Genomic DNA, 23,339 nt, shown 5'->3' with positions numbered 1-23,339 from the left:
TACTAAATTATTTTAATTAAGTAGTTGTGTTTACTTGAAATAGCAATAAAACTATTCCGCACCCCAATTTTAAGAGATTTAAGACATACTTATAGTAATATAACGAACGACTTGTAAACAAATTATTTAACAAAATTTTAGTTACTAATTTTTGTTTATTTTTTGTTCAATATTGGATTTTGCATCTAAAATATTTTTTTATAAGGCGTCCAAAAACATTTACAATAAGAATGTAATAATAAAACAATTCTATAAATACTATAAAAAAAAAGAGAAAAAGACGAAGAACAAGAACAAGAAGAGTCAAAAGCAAAAAGGAAAAAACAAGGATATTTTGTAATTCTTTTGTTTTCATTTATTTTTGAAAAATAAAAAAAAAAGTATCAGACATATTTGTAGCCAAATTCTTTTCAAAATATTATTTTTTCATTGTTCATCTAAATATTGATTAAAATGTTGGAAATAAAGTTTTTAAGGCTTAAGGTATGAGAATTATAAATAAAATAACGAGTGCAATATACGAGTGTTCAAAATAATTATGTAATATTGATTTATAATAAATTGTCTTTAAAAATAATACAAATGATGGATTTTTTGTAATAAAACTTTTATTAAAATTAGAGTATTCGAAGTAATTTTTAAAATGCGAATAGCTACATCTTATGATTTAATTTTTATTTTGCATTAATGTAGGAAAGTAGGTTTATCCTATTATAAATAGAGAGATCTTGTCATTGTTTTAATAAAATATTTTAATTAATAAAAATATCTCTTATAAAGTCATTTGAATTGGAACGTTATCTAATCTCACCGAAAGTATTATTAAATTTTTATTTAGTCATTTGGGTTATGGTAAGATTTAATCACAATTCGATTAGAACATACCTAATCGCGTAAGCTTGGTCAGGTGTTAGAAAGATATCGAGTGCTTAACTATCCTATCAATCTACGTCTACTACCAGTTAAGCATAAGAACGTTAGAGCTTGGTATTTATTAAAGAAAATTGTAAATAAATTAAAACCCAATCTTTGAACTTTTAAATGACATATGCTCAAATCTTGCATAAAATTAAGGAAAAATTAGATTAGGAGAGTCCTTACATAGAATTTCTCAAGTGCAAAGGATAACAATTAATCTTACTTAGCATACAAAGTGCATACAACTATTATCTTATCAATTGACTTGTTTTTTTTTTTTTTAATAACTGTTTACCTAAAGTGTTCAAAAGAAAAATCATATGGTTTATAATAAAATACATGGCAATGGAGTGGGATAAGGGTGGAAGGCCTTCTTCATTCCCACCCCTATTTAGAATCCACCTTATTTCCTAATACATTTATGAAGGTACACATGGAGAATTTTCATATGGGAACCACTTTGCCCATGGCCACAAGTTCCCTATTCATGTACCTATTTTATTTGTAGATATTCATGTACAATTTTGGTGAAATAAATATTAAAATAACTCAAAAAAACTATCACTATCATATTGTAAAGTACTTATTTTATTAAAAACAGAAAAATATCTTCAAAGTATTGGAATAATATCTTGAATCATATATATTTAGATAAATAATAAGTAAAAATATACATACTTATATGCATGTGAGGATTGGGGTAAAAAGTATAAAACCAAACCCCATATCTTTAAGAATTTGAAGAACTTTTTTTCTTTTATTTCCTATATATTTCTAAAAAACTTATCAAAATTAATCTTATTCACAGTGAGACCTTATGAAATTTTAAACTAATGGAAGATTTGGTCATTCCTAACCATTTTCACCATTGAATTTACTCCAGAAAACTAGATGGACATGAATGTCTTATGGCAAACGAAATCATAGGATAAATGTCAATTTTTGTCTTTTTGAGAAGGCACTTAAAAAAAAAAAGAGAGAGAGAGAGAGTAAGGTGGGTATTTTCCCTCAATATTTGTTTAACAATAAGATAAGTCGCAAATACTGTACAAATGATTTGGCGTTAAGTAATTTGTTAAATAAATATCACAGAGACTATATAATTAACCACTTCTCGATCAATTCCTTTGTGTAATCACTCTGTATTCGAGGCTGTAGTTATTACTCTTCGTTTGAAAGTTGAATCGGGACAGAACGTCTCGGCGAGCAGTTTGCTTCGACTGTCATATACATATTAAAATACATGCACTTGCTAGTCGATTTGTTATCATAGAATATTAAAGAAAGAGGGGAAGAAAGGTCATCAACCGTAGCAATAATAGACGGAATTTACGATTTTGGCTTATATGGGATCCAACGGGGCATCTTTGACTGTCAGTATTTTTATTCTTTATTCACAGAAGAGTTTAAAATCGTGATTGAAAAGTCTCCTGGTGAGGAAACGTCAGATAAGTTCGGCTCGGTCAATCGATTTACTCTGCTCTTCGTTCTGCATCCACTTTCAAAGGATTGATGTCAAACTTCTCATAACTCCCGTCCGCCTACCATGCGTCTGGTGTTTGCATGCTTCGCTTTGACATGACGCGCAGCCAACACAATTGTTACACGTGTGTAATATTGATTAAAAAGTAACCGCTTATTACGGTTGAAATTACAATTTATTTTTTTGTTTATTTGTTAGTTAACTTGGCGTCATAAGTTTTGGAGTCGGTGTCGGTCTCTTATTGTCTCAACTGCTTGCTTGTTAATGTCCCAAACAATTTAGTCCATGTGTCATAGACTCATAGGTACTTGTCCGTCTATTGTTGTCTCTCTCAACTACTAGCCGCAAGTTTATTAAGAAAGAAACTCACCCAATATTTATACTTTTAGTGTATTTAATTTAAGATTAATGCAATATAATAACATGATTTTTTTTCAGATATATTCTAGATTAAGCTAGTATTTTAGATTAGGGAAGACTTGGTTCAATCAAGTAATATAAGTAAATCTTGAAAAAATAATTAAATATAACAAATGTGCATTAGTAGATTTGATCAACAGCAAAAAATATTTATATTAATAAAAAATATAAATCCTTTAAAAATATTGTAACTAGTTAACAAATCGGTTAAAATGATTTCTTACAAATTAAAAGAAGGAAAAAAAGAATTATAATCCCAGTATATAAAAAATCATACAGCGTCATAGAAAAATCTATAACTACAATTGTAATGCAAATTGTAATTATTATTTTAATACAAATTGTTGTCCAAATTGGAATTAGTCCGCGGTTGTAATTGTCATTGAAGTGAAATGACAACTATAACTATAATGGGAACTGTCATTAACATTGTGATTGGAAATTTGGAATTGTAATTGTAATTGTAATAGTAATAGTAATTTTAATTGTAACTGTAATTGGAATTATAATTGTGATAGGAACTATAATTGCAGTTATAATTGTAATTATCGATGTAAAAGGAGTTGTAATTGCAATGGTTACCGTTGTTATAGTTGTTCTTGTCAATTGCGACTGTATTTGTTGTTTTAATTACAATTAATAATACAATTATAATTATGATCGTAATTGCAGTTGTAATTAGAATTGTGTCTTTAACAAAATTGTAAATACAATTAGTTATTGCTATAACAAAATTGTAAATACAGTTAGTTATTGCTATAACAAAATTGTAAATACAATTAGTTATTGCTATAACAAAATTGTAAATACAGTTAGTTATTGCTATAACAAAATTGTAAATACAATTAGTTATTGCTACAACTATAATTTTATTATTGCTATTGTTATTGTAGTTTTTATTAAATATTATTATAATAACAATTGTAACTGTTGATGGAATTACGATTACAATTGTTATTGTAATTAGAATTACAATTGAAACTAAAGTTGTAATGGCTGTTTTAATTGAGTTTGGAATTAATAAAAATAATTGAATATTTTATTAAATGGGATCTACCAATAGATCTCGTGCATCCGCGCATGGTAGTCATAGCCAACTTTCCTCAATCTCACACGAAAACAAAATGCAAAACCATGGAGGCAACCACGGGCGACCGCTGATGATTTAGAAAACAAGACATTTGGGAAATGACTTTTCATTGAACATGCTTTTTGATTCACTCCATTATATCTTACAATATTCACATACAAATTAAATGCAACCACCAACCTTTTCCCTAAACCTCTATTTTCTTTAATGAAAAACTGAATAACATATATAATAAGGCGTTGGAAAAGACGGACCCTGTTACCCAAGAAAAATTCCTTCAGCTGTGAATGCTAAAACTGTCAACTCCACGGCTGTTAACTAACAAGTCAAAAACGCTACCATGATGTAATTCTGCATGTATCACCCGATTATAAAGGCTGGAGCTCTTGTTCCGGCAAGGCTGCATCAACTGGTTTGTATGAATTCACGGATTGGTGTCTCCGCCTCAAAATAAACAATATTCCAAACACTGATAACCCCACAACCATCATAATGGTAATGGCTAAGACCACCATCAGAAAATGTTCTTGCCACCATGTCCTACATAACAGAAGATCACACTTCATAAATAAAGGTAAAGAAAATGATATGTATTGGTAACAAAAAATGGAAATCCAGGTCAATGGTTACTCCTAAGGTCGCTCGTCATAAGCATGTATGATATATAACCATATCTGGAATTTGAAATTACATCTTGTTTGTTTGTCATCCATATATTTTTGTGGTTGGGTAAACATATGTGTCGCACAGAGAGAGGCCTTGTTAAACTGAATACTAAACAATAGAACTCTTAACTTCTCACGAGAAAAGGGGGGGGAGGGGGGGAGATAATAATAGAAATCTAAGCCAAAATGTTAAAGGATAACTTTGAAGTAAAATACAACAGAAGAATCCCACATAGCGAAACAGTGGTCTACCTCTTTACTTGAGGCTCAATATTCCATTGAAGCAACTTATAATTTCCAAAGGTGTCGGGGATGTGCACGCGATGTTCGGCAAGCCGAGAAATTATTCTCTGCAGGCAGAACAAAATGGTCAAGCAAAAAATTGCAAATATATGCACACATATTCTCCGCTTCATAAAAGAAAGCAAACTTACCAGTGCAGTGGCATTAGAAATGTAGTTAGCAGATCCTGAAGGGAATACGGCCCATGCAATGAAAGAATTATTTCCTTTGGACATAAAATTCAATAAATGGACCTGAAATCACTTACAATAATCAGTGGCATTGTAAAGTTATATGGACCACACCCAAAAGAAAAAAAAAATGATCATACAAAGTACTAGGATAGTGTAAAGCTTCAAACTGTCATAGTTCGTCAAGAAGTTCAATCCTAAACTACAACAAATATTCCAGCATTGCAACAAAAACATTTTCTAACCTGAGAAGTATTAACATCCAACTCCTGAGCAATAGAATCAGCTAGTTCAGGGATGTGTGGTCTCAGATCCGAGTAGTTGATGCTCAAAAACATGTCAAATGTTATACGGCCAATTTGCAGATCCCCTGTAATCCAGGTTTAATGAAGAAAATATCATCAGAGAACATCAAACTCAAGTTAAATAAATTTGAAAAATGATGATATAACACAAAATATTCAACAAAGGATAATACTAGCTATATTTGGTGAAGATGAAATGTCAGTAGTGAAACATATATACAAATTCTGGTGGCAAAATATTCTTTCTTGACACAAAAATCAACATGGCCAAAATAATTGAAAAATGCACAATGGGAAAATGCCGCTGTTTTTAAGTAACATGATAGAATATGCGCCTTGCTCTTCACTTTTTAGATTACAATTCATCACACATTTTTCTTATTCTATCATACCATGCCCTAACTTCAAGCCCAATTTTTACGTATGTAGTATAGCTATCCATGCAAAACAAAAAACTCAGAAACCCTAAGCAATCTCTCCAATCTCATGCACATAATAAAAATTTGATTTTAAGACCTTCCACAAGCAATGATGCTAAATAGCTAATTAGCCACTACAATAGTGATCTTTCACATCCAATATAGTGTGGGCCACAACAAGTGTCCATATACGAAGGAGTTGTAGAAAAAAACATATATGATTACTTGATGAGCTGCAGCATACGGTACCTGGAAGAACATAATTTGGTGGCTCACTGGGGGATAAGTCTGTAGATGAGTTCTTTCCCTCTGAAGAAGAAGGAATTGGCGACAGAGCACCAGTTATGTGCAGTCTTTCCCATAACTCAGAACAATTAGTCTTCCAAAAACCAATTTTTGAATGTTCACGGTCATACATAACAAGAGTATTGCGAACAATAATTCCTGTTACAATCATATTTTGACAATCTTTAAAAATTACTAATAAAAATAAGGATTATGGTGGGCCAAGTTTTGTTGTTCAACAAGAGTAGTAGGGCATAACACGATGAATAGCTACTGAAAGAAGTTCAGTAAGGCCGGATATACCTCCTAGGAGAGTAGTTGGATCTCTTCCATTCTGAAAAATCCCCAGGCAATATGCACCACGCACCTTTGAATGCTTTATAAATATTTTGTGTAAAATACAACAGAAAGCCCATAATCAGTCAATACATATCCAATATGAGGGTGACAGCCAAAAGAGATCAATGAAAGTTACAGCGAAATTAGGATTTTGTTTCTCCAAAGAAAAAGACTCACTATCAACTACTTACCCGGAATAAATAATTTTCAGGTGATAGCAACAACTTTTGCCCATTGCCGAATGCCATCTCAACTGCTGGAAAGGTATCTGAGAGTTGGGAGACATCACTGACAAAGAAAATCAATCAAATGTTAACTGCAGTAGAAAAAAGCATTCAATCATCATTTGAATCCTTATTCTACAGAAAATACCTAGGAGCACCAGAAAAACAAATATCATTATAATTTGGATCAGGACCGCGAATCTGCTTTAAGGATTGAAGTTCACTCATAATCTGCAAAAGGAACAAGTTCATTGTCAAAGTAAAAAGAAGAAAGAGAGAAGACAATAATCACAGTCTCTAAAATATCAGACTGCAAGTCAATAGCTACAATGACAATAACAACTCAGACCATCAGTAAACAGTAAAGATAGATATCAGTCAAACTAAGCCCCTCCGTTAACATGTTTTAGAAAGAACTCAAAATATTCAAGCCCTTGAACCTCATCATGCAATTTTGCACGAGGACAAATGAGTCTAGTGACTGCAATCAATGATGAAAGTTAGAGAATCAGCATCTTACCGCATCCTTAAATGCCAGAAATGCTGCTTCTGGCAGGTAAGCATATGTTGTACCACTGTCCAGAACAGTTCCATGTTTCCCATCAAATACCTTTGGGTTAAGAGGTAGAGGCTTCCCCGCAACATGTATCACCTTCAAATCAATGTTGTAGTATGGACTGTTGCCATCCCGAAACTAGAGTAAATGTGTGAAATGTATCAAATATATTTGTCGGGCAAGTGCATGATGGATTTTATCTAAGAGATAAAACCATTTTTTAAACATACCTGCGTACGGGGTCCGAATGGGTAAACACCATGTCTTTGGGAGGAGAAATCCCACCAAGAACCATTGCACCCCCACCAACATCCATCCCACCATAGCATAATGAGAATGAATCACTAATCACACCTTTCTCAACAAGTTGGTCTACAACACTGAGATCACCACGGCCCAATCCTATAATGCCATCAGCATGCTGACTATAAAGGTCACCAGTTTCAACATTTTCACAACCAAAAACAGCACGCTGGGGTTTAAGGTCACTTTCATTGCCGAAGGATATAATATCCTCACCCAGGACGCCACTGCTAGAACTCATTTCCGCGTATTTCCTCTCATAAACACATTGTGCCCTCTCGCGGTCACAATTGCAATACAAATTGCATTTTACAGGTTGGTAGGTGCTTGACAAATCAGGCTCAAATTTCGGATCCTGGTAAAGCCAAACATCAACACATTCTTCCAATCAATTACGTAACCAAATTTTTCTTGCATATTTGTAATAAGTTACAAAATAAATAAATAAAAATCAACTATGATTTAGGATATAGCATTGGAACTTAACAATATATTTTTTTTTTGGTCAATTAGGCAAATATATGGGTGTAATTTAATATTCTTAGCAAGAAGCAGCATATATACATAATTTTATCAGTGAATAATGACAAATTATTATTATCCTTTTTTTTTGGGGAAAAAATGTCGACCTGGTGGTCGCCACAGTGCTCGCAAGTAGCGCAAGGCACATAGGTAACAGTACTCCCCGTATCAACAATAAGCGCAAAAGTCTGAGGTGGCGTCCCGATCCAGAGCCGCGTCGTGTAATACCTTCGACGCCAAATTGCGCAACACAAACACTCAGCGACGAAATCAAAGAGATCTAACTAAACCAAACTTGAAACGACGTAAAATGATTTTGTTTATTATTATTATTTTTCTTTTGGGTTTTGGCTTACCCGTTGAGGAGGAGATCGTCGTAGAGGCGCATGCGAGCGTTAGGGTGGGAATTCGGGTGGGATCTCTGGAGGTGCCGACGAGAAATGGAGATGCTTCTGGAGATATTTGGCTGAGAAAGGTAGAGCGGGAGCACCATGGCGGGACGGGTCCGACCGTGGAGGATAGTGGCAGTGGAGGTGGCGGGATTTGATTGGATGACGTAAACGAAGGCGACAATGGTGGTAAGCAGTGGAATCGATGCCCGTGCCATTTGAATTCACTTGTTGCCAATCGAGACAGACGAGGAAGGAACCAGAATGTGAGTGAATATGAAAAAAAAAAATACCACTGCTCTTTCTATCTCACTCTCTCTTCTTCCTTCAAGAGCGAGCAAGCGTCAGGGGAAATTAAAACTTCGCACCAGCCTTCGTCACAACCGGGTTGACGTGTATGTTCCTTCTATATTTTCTTTGTAAACGACGTGAAACGACGCCGTATAGCCAAGTTGCATACAGTAACCTCTCTCGTAAAAATGGAGGGTTATCCTTCGATTTCGTTCAACACCAAACTAAAACGACCCTGCAACCCCCCGAAGGACAAAGACTCGCTAACTGGCAACCACCGCAACATTAAATATTTATTTTCAAATGCTAATCGTAGGCTCCAAGATATTTATATTACTGTTTGGAAATGTAATCCAAAAACATTATTTAATAAAATCTTTTGGGCAAGTCGCTTGCTACCTTTCAACTTTCATAATATTTCTGTTTCCTGTTGGTTCACGGCCTCTCTAAAATATAAATAATCATATTATTCAAATAATATCATCAAACAGATCATAGATTCATTTAGTTCAGCTCTGCTACATGACCAACAGGATGGGCTTTCCGCTTCTCTGTCTTGGTCGCGTGTCGTCGTTTGTATGCCGATCATAACTACACATTCTAATAAAGAGGCTGATTTAGAGTATGATTAGAGAGCTTTTGTGCCTCGTAATTAATATTCTAACCCTCCTTGTCCTCTTAACAATAGATGGATTAATTGTCATTATTTACTAAAGAAAGAGACAGGTCTGTTGTTGACTCTTAGGCAAACTTAGAATCTTGTAAGACCACCAGCCCATTTTTCGCGTCAAAAATATTGTTAAGACCACCAGCCCAGCCCACTAATGAGCCGCAAGTCCACTAGCAAAAAGACTAATTAAATATGTTTACAAAATTGAGTTACAAAAGTTTGTATCTTTAATGAAGGAAGACGCTACCTTGCAATACACTTATCTTTAAGACATTTGAGCAAAAGGATACCGAACAAAAAAAATATAATAATAATAGCACCTTCGGAAAAAGAAAGAAAAAAATATCTTACATATTCACTAAACTCCACAAAACTTGCATATTATAGCGGTACAAATAATTCTCTAGTGAAAATATTCTCATTTTAATTAAGGATGCCACTAATAAATTTAAAAAAAAATACAGATTTCAATATATTAATAAACAAAAAAAAGGGTCTCTAATGCATTAAAATCAGTATTTTTTTAATATTTTAATGACATCCTCACTTTAACAAACAAAGTGAGGATGTCCTCGTTAAAAAAGGTCTTTGATAGCTACATATATGGCTGGTGAGAAGGCTGCAATCCACTACCTGCATAACAGTTATAATTAGCTGGAGCCGCATTGTATGAGTTCGGAGCAACCCTATCATCTTGGGGATAGTAGTATAATCTTTGATCATTTATTTGTTGAGCGTATGCAGACTGACCAGGAACTTGATAATCATAATGATTTGAAGCAGCCTGATGATACCTTGCTGGCATTGCTCCATAAGCAGTCCTGTCAGCATAAACAGGTGGAGCCTGCCTGCTGGAAGCAGCATTGCCACCAGAAGCACGGAATCCACGATATCCTCCGTTGGCTCTGTGCTTCTTGGACTGTTGATGTTTACTAAAATCTCTACCCCTCTTCTTATCAGATTTGGACCTCTCCAGCTGAGCAACCCTTTTCTGAAGTGGATCAAGTGGGTACTCAGCTTCAAGCTTGTACCGTTCAATACAACTGATGACAGCCTTAAGAGCTGCAAGTTCTTGTGCGTTTGCATCATTCTGTACATAAACAGAAAAAAAAAAAAAAAATTTCTGAGTCCCTGTCAAGTTACAGAGTTCCTACCATGTCAATTTGCTAAAGGATGCAAAACAAACCTGTGCACCAGTAGCGCCGCCTGAATTCCCACCCTTTCCTTGTGAATTTCTCCTCAAATCCTTCAAGTACGTCTTCAGGAGGGGCACAGGAGGAAAGTTTTCAGTAAGCTGGAAAGCATGAATCAAATGTACAGCATCAATTTGCTTCGCATTGTTTACCAAAATCTCGATAATCCCTGCATAAATAATAAAGGCTTAGCAAATTCCACGTCATGTAAAGATAAACAATCCCTGTATTGCAGAATTATTATACCAAGCAGTGTAACAGATTTCTCTGAAAACACACTGCCATGCCCTATGACTGTGAGAGACATCTTATGGGAAATGCAGGTCCAGTCCCCAGACACCATCAGGTTAGATTAAAAAACACCAACCTGGTACTTTATGTGCTAACCCAAGAGAATGGCAGAGCTCAGGTGCCTGCCTGCAATGAGGAACTACAAGAACAAGCTTGCAGAGTTCTTCTTCATCAAACTCTGAAGCAATCCTAAAGGTTGCAAGAAGCTGCAAAAATGCCAGTGCTTCCAATGAATTTGCATCAGCAGCATCAATGCCCGCATTAGCCAACTTAGGCTTCCACTCATCGGCAATTGCCTTGGCTTGCTGCTTGGTTTCAGGGTTCAGAAGGTGATCAGCACCTGGGTCAATTCTTGCCAATAAGGCGGCCGTGGCTTCTATAATCATAGTACAGGATTTGCGCATACCCTGAAGGGCCGCATTCCTTTCATCCAATGGTTGGTTAGTTTCATCAGGAAGGTAAAATCCCTCCAGTAGATCCAGCACCAAATGGGCTGGTTCTGTTGCACTTTCTAATGCAACAGGAAGTTCCTCACGAATGGCATATAGATTTTTTCTATTCTCGATGATAAAATTCAGAAGCCCTTTCGCATCCATCTGCTTGCAAAATTGTGTTAGCTCTGGACGTGGCTTAACATTCACGCCTTTATCATTTTCACTCATCTCATGAGGAAAGTCCTCTTCTGGGGATTTGTTATCACCAAGAGAGCTGCTTACCTTACTGTCTTGATTGTCTCCCTCATCAACAGGATCGAAAGATGTTGGTTGATAATTTCCACGTGCATCTCCAATGGCAGCAACAGCAGCATCTTTAAGCTCCTGCACTCGATCTATGAAGTCTTGCTCTTTAGCAGCAACGGCTGCCTCTCTTTCAGCAAGCAATGCATGAGTTTTGGATTCTTTCTCCTCATATTCCTTCTCCCTAGCTTCTAGCTCTTCAGATTTTCTTTTCAGCGTTGTCTCAAGATTGTAGAAATGTTCTTCAATCTCCTTCCACTGAACCTTGTCAAAAGGTGCATTCTTCAGGGCCTCAAGTTCAACCAGCGCCTTACCAAGCTGTTCTATCAGAGAGGAGGCAGTATCAATTTCCAAAATTTGTTCCGTACTATCCATGGTTATGAAAAGTTCCACTGCGCCAGAGCAATTCTACACAAGCCATTGGGAAATTAAAAATAAAAAAAGGGTCAATATAGACTAACAGATACAAAGCAAGTCCACCCAACAAAATATGGAGCAAAATAGTACCTCCCCTTTTTCAATTTAGAGTTAAAACCTTTTTTTGAAGCCTCTGTTAAACTTTTAGAGAGAAACTTTCAGTCAGAACAAATTACTCTCTCTCACAGTCACCTCAAAATGTTTTTGTAGAACAGTTCCCTCACAACATTTTGCTGGGTCTCTTGAGTGCTAATTTATTACAACATTAGGCAAACCAATATTTTAATCAATGATTAGATTATGACCAGTAAGCTAACAGCAAGTGAGGATTAAAATGTGCTCCATTTTTGGATGCAAACCAATTGGATCCTCCTTGGTTTCGTGATAGAACCCCTGTTGAACCTCTACTTTTAACAAATATGCAAGATGCAGAGGTAGCGTAGCTATTTGGAAAACTTTGAACATCCCACCCTATCAGTCTCTTTGCTTATTTTTTTCAATGTACATCAAGCTTTAGTACAAAAGGAAATGAAAATACCAGACACTCTCATATCAAATGTGAAAGTATTGATATTAATCTTCTCCCTTTTGGCATTATTAATGGTTAGAATCACAGTTATACATTCGAATCAAAATGAACATACATCACACCGTGGGCTTAGAATTAAATTATAAAAGAGACTTTTTTTACCCATACAACCCCTGGGAGTGTGCACGAAAAATAATTAATAGGGAAGTAGAAGTAATAAGGAAACGCAAAGAGAAATAAAATTCAGTGTCGGTGTTTGCTCCTATTTCTCCACACTTCACTCAGTTAAATCTGGCAGTTAAGAGAGAAATAGCGCATATGGTAAGCCATGCCCATGTTGAGCAGGCATAACAATGCTCGGTTGGAATTCCAGCCAAGCTTTATTAGCCTTTTCAAATATAACTAGGCATGTCAGGTAGGTAAGCTAAATATTCAGCTGGATAAAATTCAGATGCCTCTGCGGAGTCACCTAGCAACTGTAATTACCTAACTGAAAATACAGCAACAAAAAGGCACAAAGCGATAGTTGTGGTTCCACTATACTAATATTTGAAGCAATTCCTCATCACTATTTCATCTAACTAAACACAAGGAACCTAATAACCATACTGGACATAAATAAAATTAATCCTAACCTATAGAGAGGAAACCATCCGTTTGCTAAACATCAATAACACAAAACACACATCATCAAGACCAAGTAGCAAGAAAGGAAACCTTCAACACATCTCACTAAATTATATTATTTAAACAAAGCAATCAAAAGATTTCTCCTAGAACTTAATGCCAAAAAATGTTTAAATAACACAGAAACAAATTTATAACTGAACTGAATTCATGCAAAAACCAGCTATCCACCTGCCATTGGAACAACTTCCATACTTAGTCTCTAATACCCACCAAAATTCCATACAAATGCCGCACAGAGAACCATGCTCGACGAAAAATAAAAATAAAAATTAGTAAACCCTACAAATTGATTTTTTTAAAAGAGAAAATGAATAAAGGTATACAGCGTACCTCAATGCAGAGAATACAAAACCCTGGGCCTGGTGTTTGTGAAGGTTGTGGGCAGAAGAAGAAAATTAATGGGAATACGAGGAACGGTGGCTGACAATTTAGCAATTAAAAAAAAAATATTATTGTTTGAAATATATATATAGACACTGGTCACTGAAGCTTCTTTTGTTCTAGTTCTTGGACGAAGTATGAACCCTGCATCTTGATGCCCAATTTTTTCAGGAGCTTAACTTTTGCTATCCGACTGTAATAAGAGATTGTGGGCCTTTTTTGGGATTATGCTCACTCGCTTTATGATATTGTACTGAGAATAAAATGAAACTAGATTTATATTTTGGACAACAGTAACTCGCAATGTCATGATTATCCTTAATTAATGATAATATAATTAAAAAAAAAACTTATTTATCTTATCTTATAAAATTAACAAAATTACTGCTAACTTCAGAAGTAGAACTAACTGCGATCTACTGTTTAAATCAAGCGGACAAAATCATACTTTTTAATAAAATTGCTAATTGGTCTGGAATTTTAGTGGATATCATACGACATGCCATTGGTTCATTGACTTCATTCTGTACCCTCGTCGTCAGTTTCTTAGACACCTCTAAGTTACAAACTTTTAGAAATCTTATCCGCACAGAACCCTTAAAACCTTGTACGTGTTTGCCAGGTGCTCAATGCAAGCAATAGAATAACAACACACCACTCTTTCAGGATTGAATTAATGATGATGATGATGATGATGGTGATTAATAACAGAACTGCGTGAAAAGGAAAAGGCCTGAAAAGAACAGGAAAATGCCAACTGGCATAGTTAATAATTTTACTAGAAACTACTTGCACAGCTCCATTACATATTCCCGAAAGCTACATAGTTTCAATTGCATATTCAGCTGGTTTACTAGTATACAACATAAAGTAGCACACAAGTTCTTCTATTATACAGAAGCAACTACCCTATGCTGTTCCAAGTCAGCATGGAGATGTAGCCATTCAGTTCAACACTGTACATGGCTAGATCACAACTATGCATGTAACAAACATCAATGGCTACACTTACATAAGAGCCAAAAAAAATTTGTAAATGTAGTTGACAATCTCCCAGAACTGCAATAAAGTATTGCATAGTTCAAATATTCTGCTTGGCACGGCGTTAAAGAATAATTACTCAGTTCCCGGTACCAGTTTCGGATGAGCACGCCAACTAGAAAAGGTAATGCCCCGGGAAACAAGGTAAATTATAAAAGCCACATATCCAGTAGTGAAAACACCAATAACAGTAGCAATCAACACGCCATTCGCTTCAGAGGAGAAAAACTCCAGCAAAAGATACCCATTGATCAGTATCACCAGGACAGCCACAAGCCATGAAACCATCTGCAGATGGAGAGAAGTTTAAAATGAGAAAAGCATGAGTAGATATACAAATATTCACTAATGCTTAATAGATTGCTAAAAATCACAATATAAATAATAATAATGGATTAAGTGATTCTATTCTGCACTACAGAAGAAACTGGAAACCTCAGAAATTAAGCTCCACCAGGATCTGCCCGCGATAAGCTAAAGATGAACGTCCACATAGGAAGCAAATTGACCACTAGAACGATTTATATTTTGTAGCTTTAACTTTGGATAGGGCTATAGCAGTCGTCTCACTAGAATTATTTTTCCTCTCTTTCCTTAATTCTCTTTAGCAAGGTAAATAATGAGGCAGAGGAAAAAAAAAATTATGTACAGCAGAATGATAACTCATGAACAGATTGAGAACTAGGACTGCTATTGTTAAAATAATTCAACTTGTCTGTGTAGACACGAGTTGATGCCAATGGCAACACTACCAATATGATTGAGATGAAGGTAAACTATATCTATGCCGGAAAAATGCAAAATTGCTTTAATACTCAAGAAACACGCAAAATATGGACTTTAATTCAGAAAAGTTGGATACTTCAGACACACTATATTGACCAGGTAAGGCATTGAAAGAAAGAACGAGATAAAACAACAAATTCAGCAGCTACTGTTACATCTAACTAAAGCTGAAAATGAAACTCGACTATCTGCAACAGTTAGAGTAAGATGTAGAACAAAGCAATTATTAAACATACCTTTAATATAGGGCCAATTTTGAAAGTGCCCATGATATGCTCCTGGGAGACCAAATATAAAAGTGGGATAAGAGCAAAAGGGATCTGAACTGACTGTAGCACATTTAGCCATTCATTTAAAACATCTAACATGTCTTCAGAGGTATCAAAAACAAGTGCAACAATAATAGTTGGGACAATGGCACAGCTCCGTGTTATCAGTGCCCTCATCCATTTTTTCAACCTCAAATTTAGGAAACCTCCCATGATAAACTGCCCAGCATAAGTGCCGGTAATGGTGCTACTCTGTCCAGCTGCTAATAACCCAATACCCCAGATATATAAAATTGGGAAAAGTCCACCTCCGTACTTCTCTTGAAGGTACTGGCCAGCATTTACGAGGCCAATGTTATTGGCCTGTTCAGTACCATAAAACCCCTTTGCAAAAACAGTTGTAACAAAAAGATTGATCATGAATGAAACAACAAGGGCAATAGTAGACTCAATGGAATAGTATCTGAGAGCTTCTTGGACACGGCCTTTCTTACTGTTATCAATATCTCTTGATTGCACAAGAGCGGAGTGCAAAAACACATTATGAGGCATGATAATACAGCCCACAACTCCAACAGCCTGCTGTATTGTTTTGGAACTGAGTTTTGGAACCAAAATGCCTGCAACAGATAATGCATTTCACTACACATTAGATGAAATGAGCATTCTTGTTCTTATACAAATTAGAACATTAACAAAAAAATTTAAATCAGCAAAGCAGACGTCCTACCAATAAGAAGCTCAGAGCCACTTGGCTTGGTCTCACCAAACATCCAGGCAAACGAAAGTGCCATTGTTGCAATGAGAACTGCAAAAACAGCTTCCAATTTTCTGACACCATAGTTCTCAAGAAATAGAAAGATAAAACTGTATAAAGAACAATGAAAGAGAGAATCAAGTCAATACTAGTAAAAAAATGAACGAAAATCTTGTTGAAACAAAAAAAAAGGAAACATGCTCTGCTCAGTCACTGAAAAAATAAAAAAGAATCATGGAAAACTGAATTTAACATTTTGAATCCTCTTTTTAAAAAAGAGAAAGAAAGAAAAAGAAAAATGATTGATATTTTGAATACCAAAAAATTAAGTTAACGCCAAAGTTCGTTCTTTTCCGCCAGTACAAAGGCTAACAAACAAATTCATAATACATTTTATATTTTTATTATAGAATACTGAGCTTACGCCATTTCAGGGAACCGAGCAATCAGCCTTGCTGTATTTAATTAAAGTCCATCATACAGAGATAGTGACTTTAATCCTTAGTACAATGAGCATATGTAAAATAAATTCTAATCAACTGAACTAACATGCACATAAATTATTGAAACTAACATATCGACAGCCTCAAGAGAGCCAGTCCTTTTTTTTTTTTGCTTTTTTTTTGTGGGGTGGGTTTATCTTTCAAACTAAAATGTTAAAAACCAAGCTTTAAAAAGTTTAAAACAAAACAAAACAAAACAAAAGACTTACCAATCGAGAGCAGTAATAACAACACCAGACCAAAGGGGCAAAATCCCATTACTCAAAATCTTAATCGCAATAGCACTCCCGATAACCTCCTGAATATCAGACCCAATGAGCGCCAGCTCAGCCATGACCCACAGCACCATGCGGGCCCACGAGGGGTACTCCTCACGACACAGCTCAGCCAAATGGCGCCCAGTCGCCACGCCCAGCCGAGCCGACAAGAGCTGAACCAGCAATCCTACAGCCGTAGCCCACAACAGCAGCCACAACAGCGAGTACCCCGCAATCGCCCCTGACTGCAGATCCCCCTCCAAGTTCCCCGGATCCAGAAATGCGATGCTCATTAAGAATCCTGGACCCGTAAACAGCCAGAGCTTCTTCCATGAAAACGGTGGCGCTGTGGACAAGTTGTCGAGGTCCCCGTCGTCGAGTCCGATTACAACGACTTTTTCGGTTGGGTCGTACGCTCTTTCTTCCCTGTCGTCTGCTAACAGCGGTAGAAGATGGTCTTGTTCCTGCTCGTGCTGCTGCGGTGGCATGGCTGTAAATCAATAAACAAAGGGAGTCTTCTTTGCTTTTCCGTCTGGTTTTATCGGTTTCTAAAGAGCTTAAGGCGAAGCAACTTGTAAAATGAGAACTAAGGCTTCGAGTGCCTTTATTTATGCTCTCCATCTATATGTTGGGTGTAATTCTTGAGTAATAACATCTCGGTCCCTTCGTTTTTATGATTTCTTAAATATAGACGTATTTCATAAATTTATTAATAGGTTTTCAACTTAGGTAGGAGAAGATAAAGTCTAAATAAAATTGTTTGACAAAATTGTTAAGGGAGAAAAAAGAGAAAAATAATATGTGTGTGTTTGTGACAAGTGAATTTTATTGTCCTCCACATTTAAACAATTTTCTTTTTTTTTTATAATACGTTCTTACAAAACTATTGTCCATATCAATAACATCGTTGTTGCTAGTAGTTTTGACTTTAAAATAACTGAAATATTATATTTTTATTTTTAATTCATACACCCACTAAGGACTAGTTTGTAATACCGTAGTTTTTTTTTAAATAATTGTTATTAGATATGCTGTAAAATTAATTAGCTGTAAAGAGAATCGATTAAATGTTTAGTAAAATTTATTTTTAAAAGTGTTGTGAGTATTTAAAGTAAATGTATGTATTTGATAAATCTTACTGTTATGACTAAATTAGATGCAATATTAAATATAATTTATAAACATGTATATAATTTTTTTTAATTGTGTACATATAATAATTGGCTAAAATAAATATTTTTATATTATTAATTTTATTTTTTGTTTTGTTATCTCAACATAATTGATAATAATAATAATAATAATCTCTTCAAAGCTAATGATTTTATTTTCTAATTAATAAGGATAATTTTTTATCTTTATAATATATATGAGAATATATATGAAATACTAATAAGTATAAAAGTCATTCTTAAAATTATGTTTTGAAAAGTTATCCTTCCTATTTTTCAAAATTTGCTTTAAAATCACTTTTGCCAAATGTAATTTCTAAAAAAAATGTATCAAACACTAAAATTAATTTTTCAAAATCACTTTTGAACTTTCAAAAGCAATCACAAACGAGCCCTACGTATCATCTTGAGCACAAAATATAATTTTAGAATACTTTTGTATAAGATTAGTAGAAGAGGAAAACAATCACTTGCATCACTTTGTCTTTTATTTTGATGACAAGAGAAAAAACAACTAAGTTGCTTCTTAAAAATCTTAATATTAGCTACATATATATATAATATGTTCCATTCGCAATTATATGAGTTTGAATTATAATACAGAACAAAATCACTATTTAATGGCCGAGATTTTTTTTTTTATCTCCGTCCAAACTTTAAAAGGAAAAAAGTACCCATCACTTAAAATCCAATTTTTAAAATACTATTTTGGACCGTATGATAGCGGTTGAGGACCTATTTGATAGAGATGGAAAACTATATTCTTATTGGAGTATATACAAACTACGGGATTCGGATGTTATTACTTCACATTTTTACTCTGCTGGGGGGTTTATTGCACGTCGTGTGATTCTCCAAATTTCGCGGTAGATCGTAACACGTGGTAATTCCTTCCGTAGACGTATTCGTAAATTTTAGTATAAGTTAGGGGTGATTACTTTTTTTTAGGAGAGTAGGATTGAATGGTCATTGACGCTTTAAGTCTAAAGATATGAATGAATTGAATATATTTAAGATAATTTGATTACGTGGGCCCACAGTCTTACATTCTTTATCCTTTGTAGCTGAGTGGAGAATTAGCGTTATCTCCAATAAATCATAATTTTGGAAGCTTTGCCCAAAAGTGAACAATATTGTATGATTTGCTCGGAAATATTGTATTGATTTAGCTTGAGGGAAAGGTTTAACATGTCTTTCTCCTTTTGACATAGTGTATAATTTTGATCGGAATTAATGATATATTTTATTGGTTGTAAAATTCACCAAAGATTTTTAATAAATCTCAAATATTAAACAGATATGCATATCAAATATTAAACTAACTACTCGTCAGCCACGTAACCTTTTGCGAAGTATGCACAAAAAAATAGACCCGTGGCTTCAATTATTGGGCAGGAAGCTTGAACATAAACTAATATCAGCCTTTTTTTGAAAAATACTGATGGTATATTGTCAAAACTAGAGATGGGGACGGTATCGGGTTCTGTAGGATAAATAAAATCCACGTGGAAACAACGACGTGGCATCAGTTGCGGCAGTGAGAGCCTTTTCAGAGTGACGAGGGAGGAGGAAGGCGCGAGGAAAGACGAGAAAGATGGTGCCAAGTGTGTGGGGACAACGAGTGGGTCGACGTCTTTGTCGTGGATGCCTCGTGGTTGCACGCACGCTCCCGCGAATCTTGTCCACTTCCTATCCCTTGACATTTGAGGGACGGCTGTAAACTTTTTAACTCATCCAATGTGTTTATTAAACAGTTTTTTCTTCCGGAGAAAAATAGAAACTAGTGGCCGATAGTGTTATGGCAACTTTAGTTCTTTGAATTTGTTTATTCTTTTCTTGGGCTCAGTTGTCATTATGTCGACACCAACCACATGAACAGTAACAATGAAAAATGGTTCCTGATCCGATTTTTTTTTTTTAATATTTTACAATATTATGTTACATATACTTAATATTCATGTATGATTAAGATTCAATTATTTTTTATTTTTTAATTATTTAATAAATTGTATTTTAAAAAATCAGATCATGAGAAATCATAAGAGAGAATTCTAACCCTCGTTTATCGGTGGGGTTCTATTGTTAATAAAGCATTTATTACCCTATAGCCACCATTGGTTATTGCCGAGACCGCCAATCCGTATCTATTCATTTGGTTTGATTGACGGCAATGGCTAACAGCAACTCGGCTTAAATGCATGCGGTGGCGTCCCCTCTCCCTTCCTCGTATTCGTAACAAGGGAAAACGACCCCCACTGTCTCCCAATTTCTACTCTAGTGTGCCGATGATAATGTTTTTATTATAGGTTTGAAGATTTGTGCGCTTGTGAATTATATTTGTGATGAGTGATGACCCGCACTTTTCTTCGATTAAAATAAATGATAATTACCTTTCTAGCTACTTTCGTACATTCATTATTATAACAAAATTTCGTATCATAATAACTACATACGCCGATTTCAAACTAAATTACTCTTAAGATAAATCAAACAAATCTAAGGCAACACAATCTATATTATCCAAAACTCCCTACAACAACTAAACACTCTGCTTGACAAAACTTTCTCCATTTCACTTCTCAACTCGCATGCATCAAACAACAATTGTCGCCAAGCATTAAAGATAAAATTCATTAACAACAAATAAATAAATAAAAAAGATCATGAAGAAATTAAGGTTAATGTTCTTAATTTTAGATTATAAAATTGAGTGAGTTTGGTACAAACAAATGTGTTTGTTATTTTTATTACAATGCAGATAGATATTTACTTGTGTGCGTCCATAAATCAAGTAAAATCCATTAAATTTTGTGTTTTACAATCTAATAGAGAAAAACCAAATCCTAGGTGATGGCCTTTGAAACACCTCTCGCAAGCGATGGCATCCATCGCCTAGATGCAACCAATGCAAACAATGATATACTAATTTTATCTCTTTCTCTCACTGTTAGTAGGTGCTTTTGGTACTCATAAGTGTATGATTAGAGGCACGCTCAACAAACTTAATCTCAGAGGCATTTTAATGAATGCATAATGTGTGATATTTTACAAAATATGATTTTTTAAAATTTTCAAATTTTCATGCCCAATGTAAAATCCATGAAGCAAATAATTTAAATAGCAATTAAGGAACAAATCCGTTCAAAATCATGAAGTATATTGTGCATGAGCAAAACAATACTTGTGCTTGTAGAATTCGTTTTCTTTGGTTTGTTTTAATTCAGTAAACAAGAGAGATATTTTAAAGCATAAAAAAATTAAGGACCTTGATTTAATTATTCGGACTGACTGGGGTGTGATTACACTAAATGTGGGGACATTTCAAATACAGCCACCCTTGTGGTACGCTAGATCGATTAGGATTTTGGCCCATATAGTTTGGTTCACCTCATGGAGTGGGGCAAAACGGATTCGAAGTAGCAAGTCCCCTTGTAGGCTCAGTTTCGGTAATGGTAATAGGCATAAAAGTAAGCAAATCCATATATTAACTGAACATCTAGCGTTAAGCAATTAGCACCCCTTTAGATTTCTTATGAAACCCCGCTTTCGTGAATTTAATCCATAATTGTTTCAAAATATTTTTGAGTTTACTGAAAAAAATTAGTTCTATCATATGTGAAGATTCAAAGATAGTAAGATACTAAGGTTCATGATTTAGAAATGCAATGCTATTAGTTTAATTAAATTTCATATTTGTTCTTTTATGTAACTTTTAGAAGCTGCTTGATTTTTTTTTTTTGACTAAATGACTTAATTGACTTAGACGACGTAATTTTATTTTTTTTGTTCTGAAATCTTAATAGGTATGAATTTATTTAAAATCTGAATACATATATTAGAATGTAATGTTTGCTTTAATTTTTTAATATCAAAATACAAGTTTTAAGTTGTTTAGTTTTCAAAAATAAAGCACATGAGATATGATGTTTTGACATATATAACCTCAAAAATATTAACAATACTTATGTTTTATTTGTTAAACACATTACAAGTTATAAATAAATTATTTGATTAGTAAAAAAATGATAATTTTTACCTTAACAAAGCATGAAAAATAAAATATATATCGAACACATGTATTTTTTAATATTAATATATGATACTTATAATGTTATTTTTATTAAATTATGATGCTTCTAATGTTATTTTTCGTATATTATATTGATATTTTTATTTTTTAATTATAATATTATTTAATCATTTGAATAAAATATTAATGTATTAAATAAAATTCAAAATCCATTATAAGAATAGTAAATATAAATACAAAGAGATGGACATATTATAAACACACTCACCTAAAGCTCTATTATGTTTAAAATTCTCATTCATAAAAAAAATTGATAATAGTTGAATACACGCGTATAACAAAAGTAAGGGATAAATAAAAAATAATAAAAGAATAATTTATATAATATGAAATAAATTTATTTCATAGGGATATTAATGAGAAAGAATATTAAAATTCCATTCAAATGTTTCACATTCAGATAAAAGTAAGAATAATTTAATTTTTTCATTTCAAACCTAAACATCTTATAATTAGACATAGGTGATAGAAAACAAACAAATTAAAAACTGTAAATTTCTCAAAATAAGTAAAATTCAGATTTTATACAGAAAACAAACAATCCCTTAATTTCAATAAGTTAAGTTATTAAATCCGTTTGCTTTTTCAACTTAATGAAAATTTTCAGTCATTAAGTTATTAAACCATTTTTTTTCATCTTTTTGCTTAATCTAAAAAGTCTGAATGATATCATTAAAAGCTATTATCTAAAATATCCTTATCTAATTAATTAATTAATTATTATCATTACCTAAATAAAATTTAATAATTATACTTTTGCTTATCTCTATAACTTGTAATAATATAATAATAGACTATTATTATTTTTATCTTTTTTTATAAATATTTCTTATATCATCATAAACTACGATAAAATTGATTAACATATACTAAA

At 33.9% G+C, this 23,339-nt stretch overlaps 3 protein-coding genes across 3 annotated transcripts; all 3 read right to left on the bottom strand.

The window, feature by feature from the left end:
• Positions 1-4,001: 4,001 nt before the first annotated feature.
• On the bottom strand, positions 4,002-8,962 carry LOC18035907 (aspartic proteinase-like protein 2). Its single transcript, XM_006425958.2, has 12 exons — positions 8,359-8,962; positions 8,110-8,230; positions 7,408-7,835; positions 7,142-7,298; positions 6,770-6,852; positions 6,589-6,685; positions 6,362-6,434; positions 6,023-6,217; positions 5,295-5,419; positions 5,011-5,112; positions 4,829-4,926; positions 4,002-4,451 (listed from the first exon to the last, which is right to left on the bottom strand). The coding sequence occupies exons 1-12, from the start codon at positions 8,607-8,609 to the stop codon at positions 4,280-4,282; spliced, it is 1,902 nt and encodes a 633-aa protein (XP_006426021.1). The 5' UTR covers positions 8,610-8,962; the 3' UTR covers positions 4,002-4,279.
• Positions 8,963-9,833: 871 nt separating this feature from the next.
• Positions 9,834-13,855, bottom strand: LOC18036431 (FRIGIDA-like protein 3). Its single transcript, XM_006425956.2, has 4 exons — positions 13,540-13,855; positions 10,913-11,981; positions 10,539-10,714; positions 9,834-10,442 (listed from the first exon to the last, which is right to left on the bottom strand). Exons 2-4 carry the CDS (start codon positions 11,946-11,948, stop codon positions 9,948-9,950), a joined length of 1,707 nt encoding a protein of 568 aa, XP_006426019.1. The 5' UTR covers positions 11,949-11,981; positions 13,540-13,855; the 3' UTR covers positions 9,834-9,947.
• Positions 13,856-14,330: 475 nt separating this feature from the next.
• On the bottom strand, positions 14,331-17,788 carry LOC18036430 (metal transporter Nramp3). The gene is made up of 4 exons (XM_006425954.2): positions 17,156-17,788; positions 16,417-16,553; positions 15,654-16,306; positions 14,331-14,919 (listed from the first exon to the last, which is right to left on the bottom strand). The coding sequence occupies exons 1-4, from the start codon at positions 17,689-17,691 to the stop codon at positions 14,707-14,709; spliced, it is 1,539 nt and encodes a 512-aa protein (XP_006426017.1). The 5' UTR covers positions 17,692-17,788; the 3' UTR covers positions 14,331-14,706.
• Between the last annotated feature and the right edge of the window lie 5,551 nt (positions 17,789-23,339).

The sequence above is a fragment of the Citrus clementina genome, unplaced genomic scaffold, assembly GCF_000493195.1.
Source record: "Citrus clementina cultivar Clemenules unplaced genomic scaffold, Citrus_clementina_v1.0 scaffold_7, whole genome shotgun sequence".
NCBI lineage: Eukaryota > Viridiplantae > Streptophyta > Magnoliopsida > Sapindales > Rutaceae > Citrus > Citrus x clementina.
This window is presented reverse-complemented; position numbering and strand designations above follow the sequence as displayed.

Bases quoted from the DNA above. Each gene is read 5' to 3' on its own strand.
- LOC18035907 (XM_006425958.2), bottom strand. From the start codon at position 8,609: ATGGCACGGGCATCGATTCCACTGCTTACCACCATTGTCGCCTTCGTT. The intron at 4,927-5,010 runs GTAAGTTTGCTT...TTCTGCCTGCAG, and splicing joins TTTCTAATGCCACTGCACTG to AGAATAATTTCTCGGCTTGC. The intron at 4,452-4,828 runs GTAGACCACTGT...TCTGTTATGTAG, and splicing joins ATTGAGCCTCAAGTAAAGAG to GACATGGTGGCAAGAACATT.
- LOC18036431 (XM_006425956.2), bottom strand. From the start codon at position 11,948: ATGGATAGTACGGAACAAATTTTGGAAATTGATACTGCCTCCTCTCTG. The intron at 10,715-10,912 runs GTTGGTGTTTTT...TTATTTATGCAG, and splicing joins GTTAGCACATAAAGTACCAG to GGATTATCGAGATTTTGGTA. The intron at 10,443-10,538 runs GTTTGTTTTGCA...GTTTATGTACAG, and splicing joins GCGGCGCTACTGGTGCACAG to AATGATGCAAACGCACAAGA.
- LOC18036430 (XM_006425954.2), bottom strand. From the start codon at position 17,691: ATGCCACCGCAGCAGCACGAGCAGGAACAAGACCATCTTCTACCGCTG. The intron at 16,554-17,155 runs GTAAGTCTTTTG...TTCTTTATACAG, and splicing joins GTTATTACTGCTCTCGATTG to TTTTATCTTTCTATTTCTTG. The intron at 14,920-15,653 runs GTATGTTTAATA...CTCCATCTGCAG, and splicing joins AAATTGGCCCTATATTAAAG to ATGGTTTCATGGCTTGTGGC.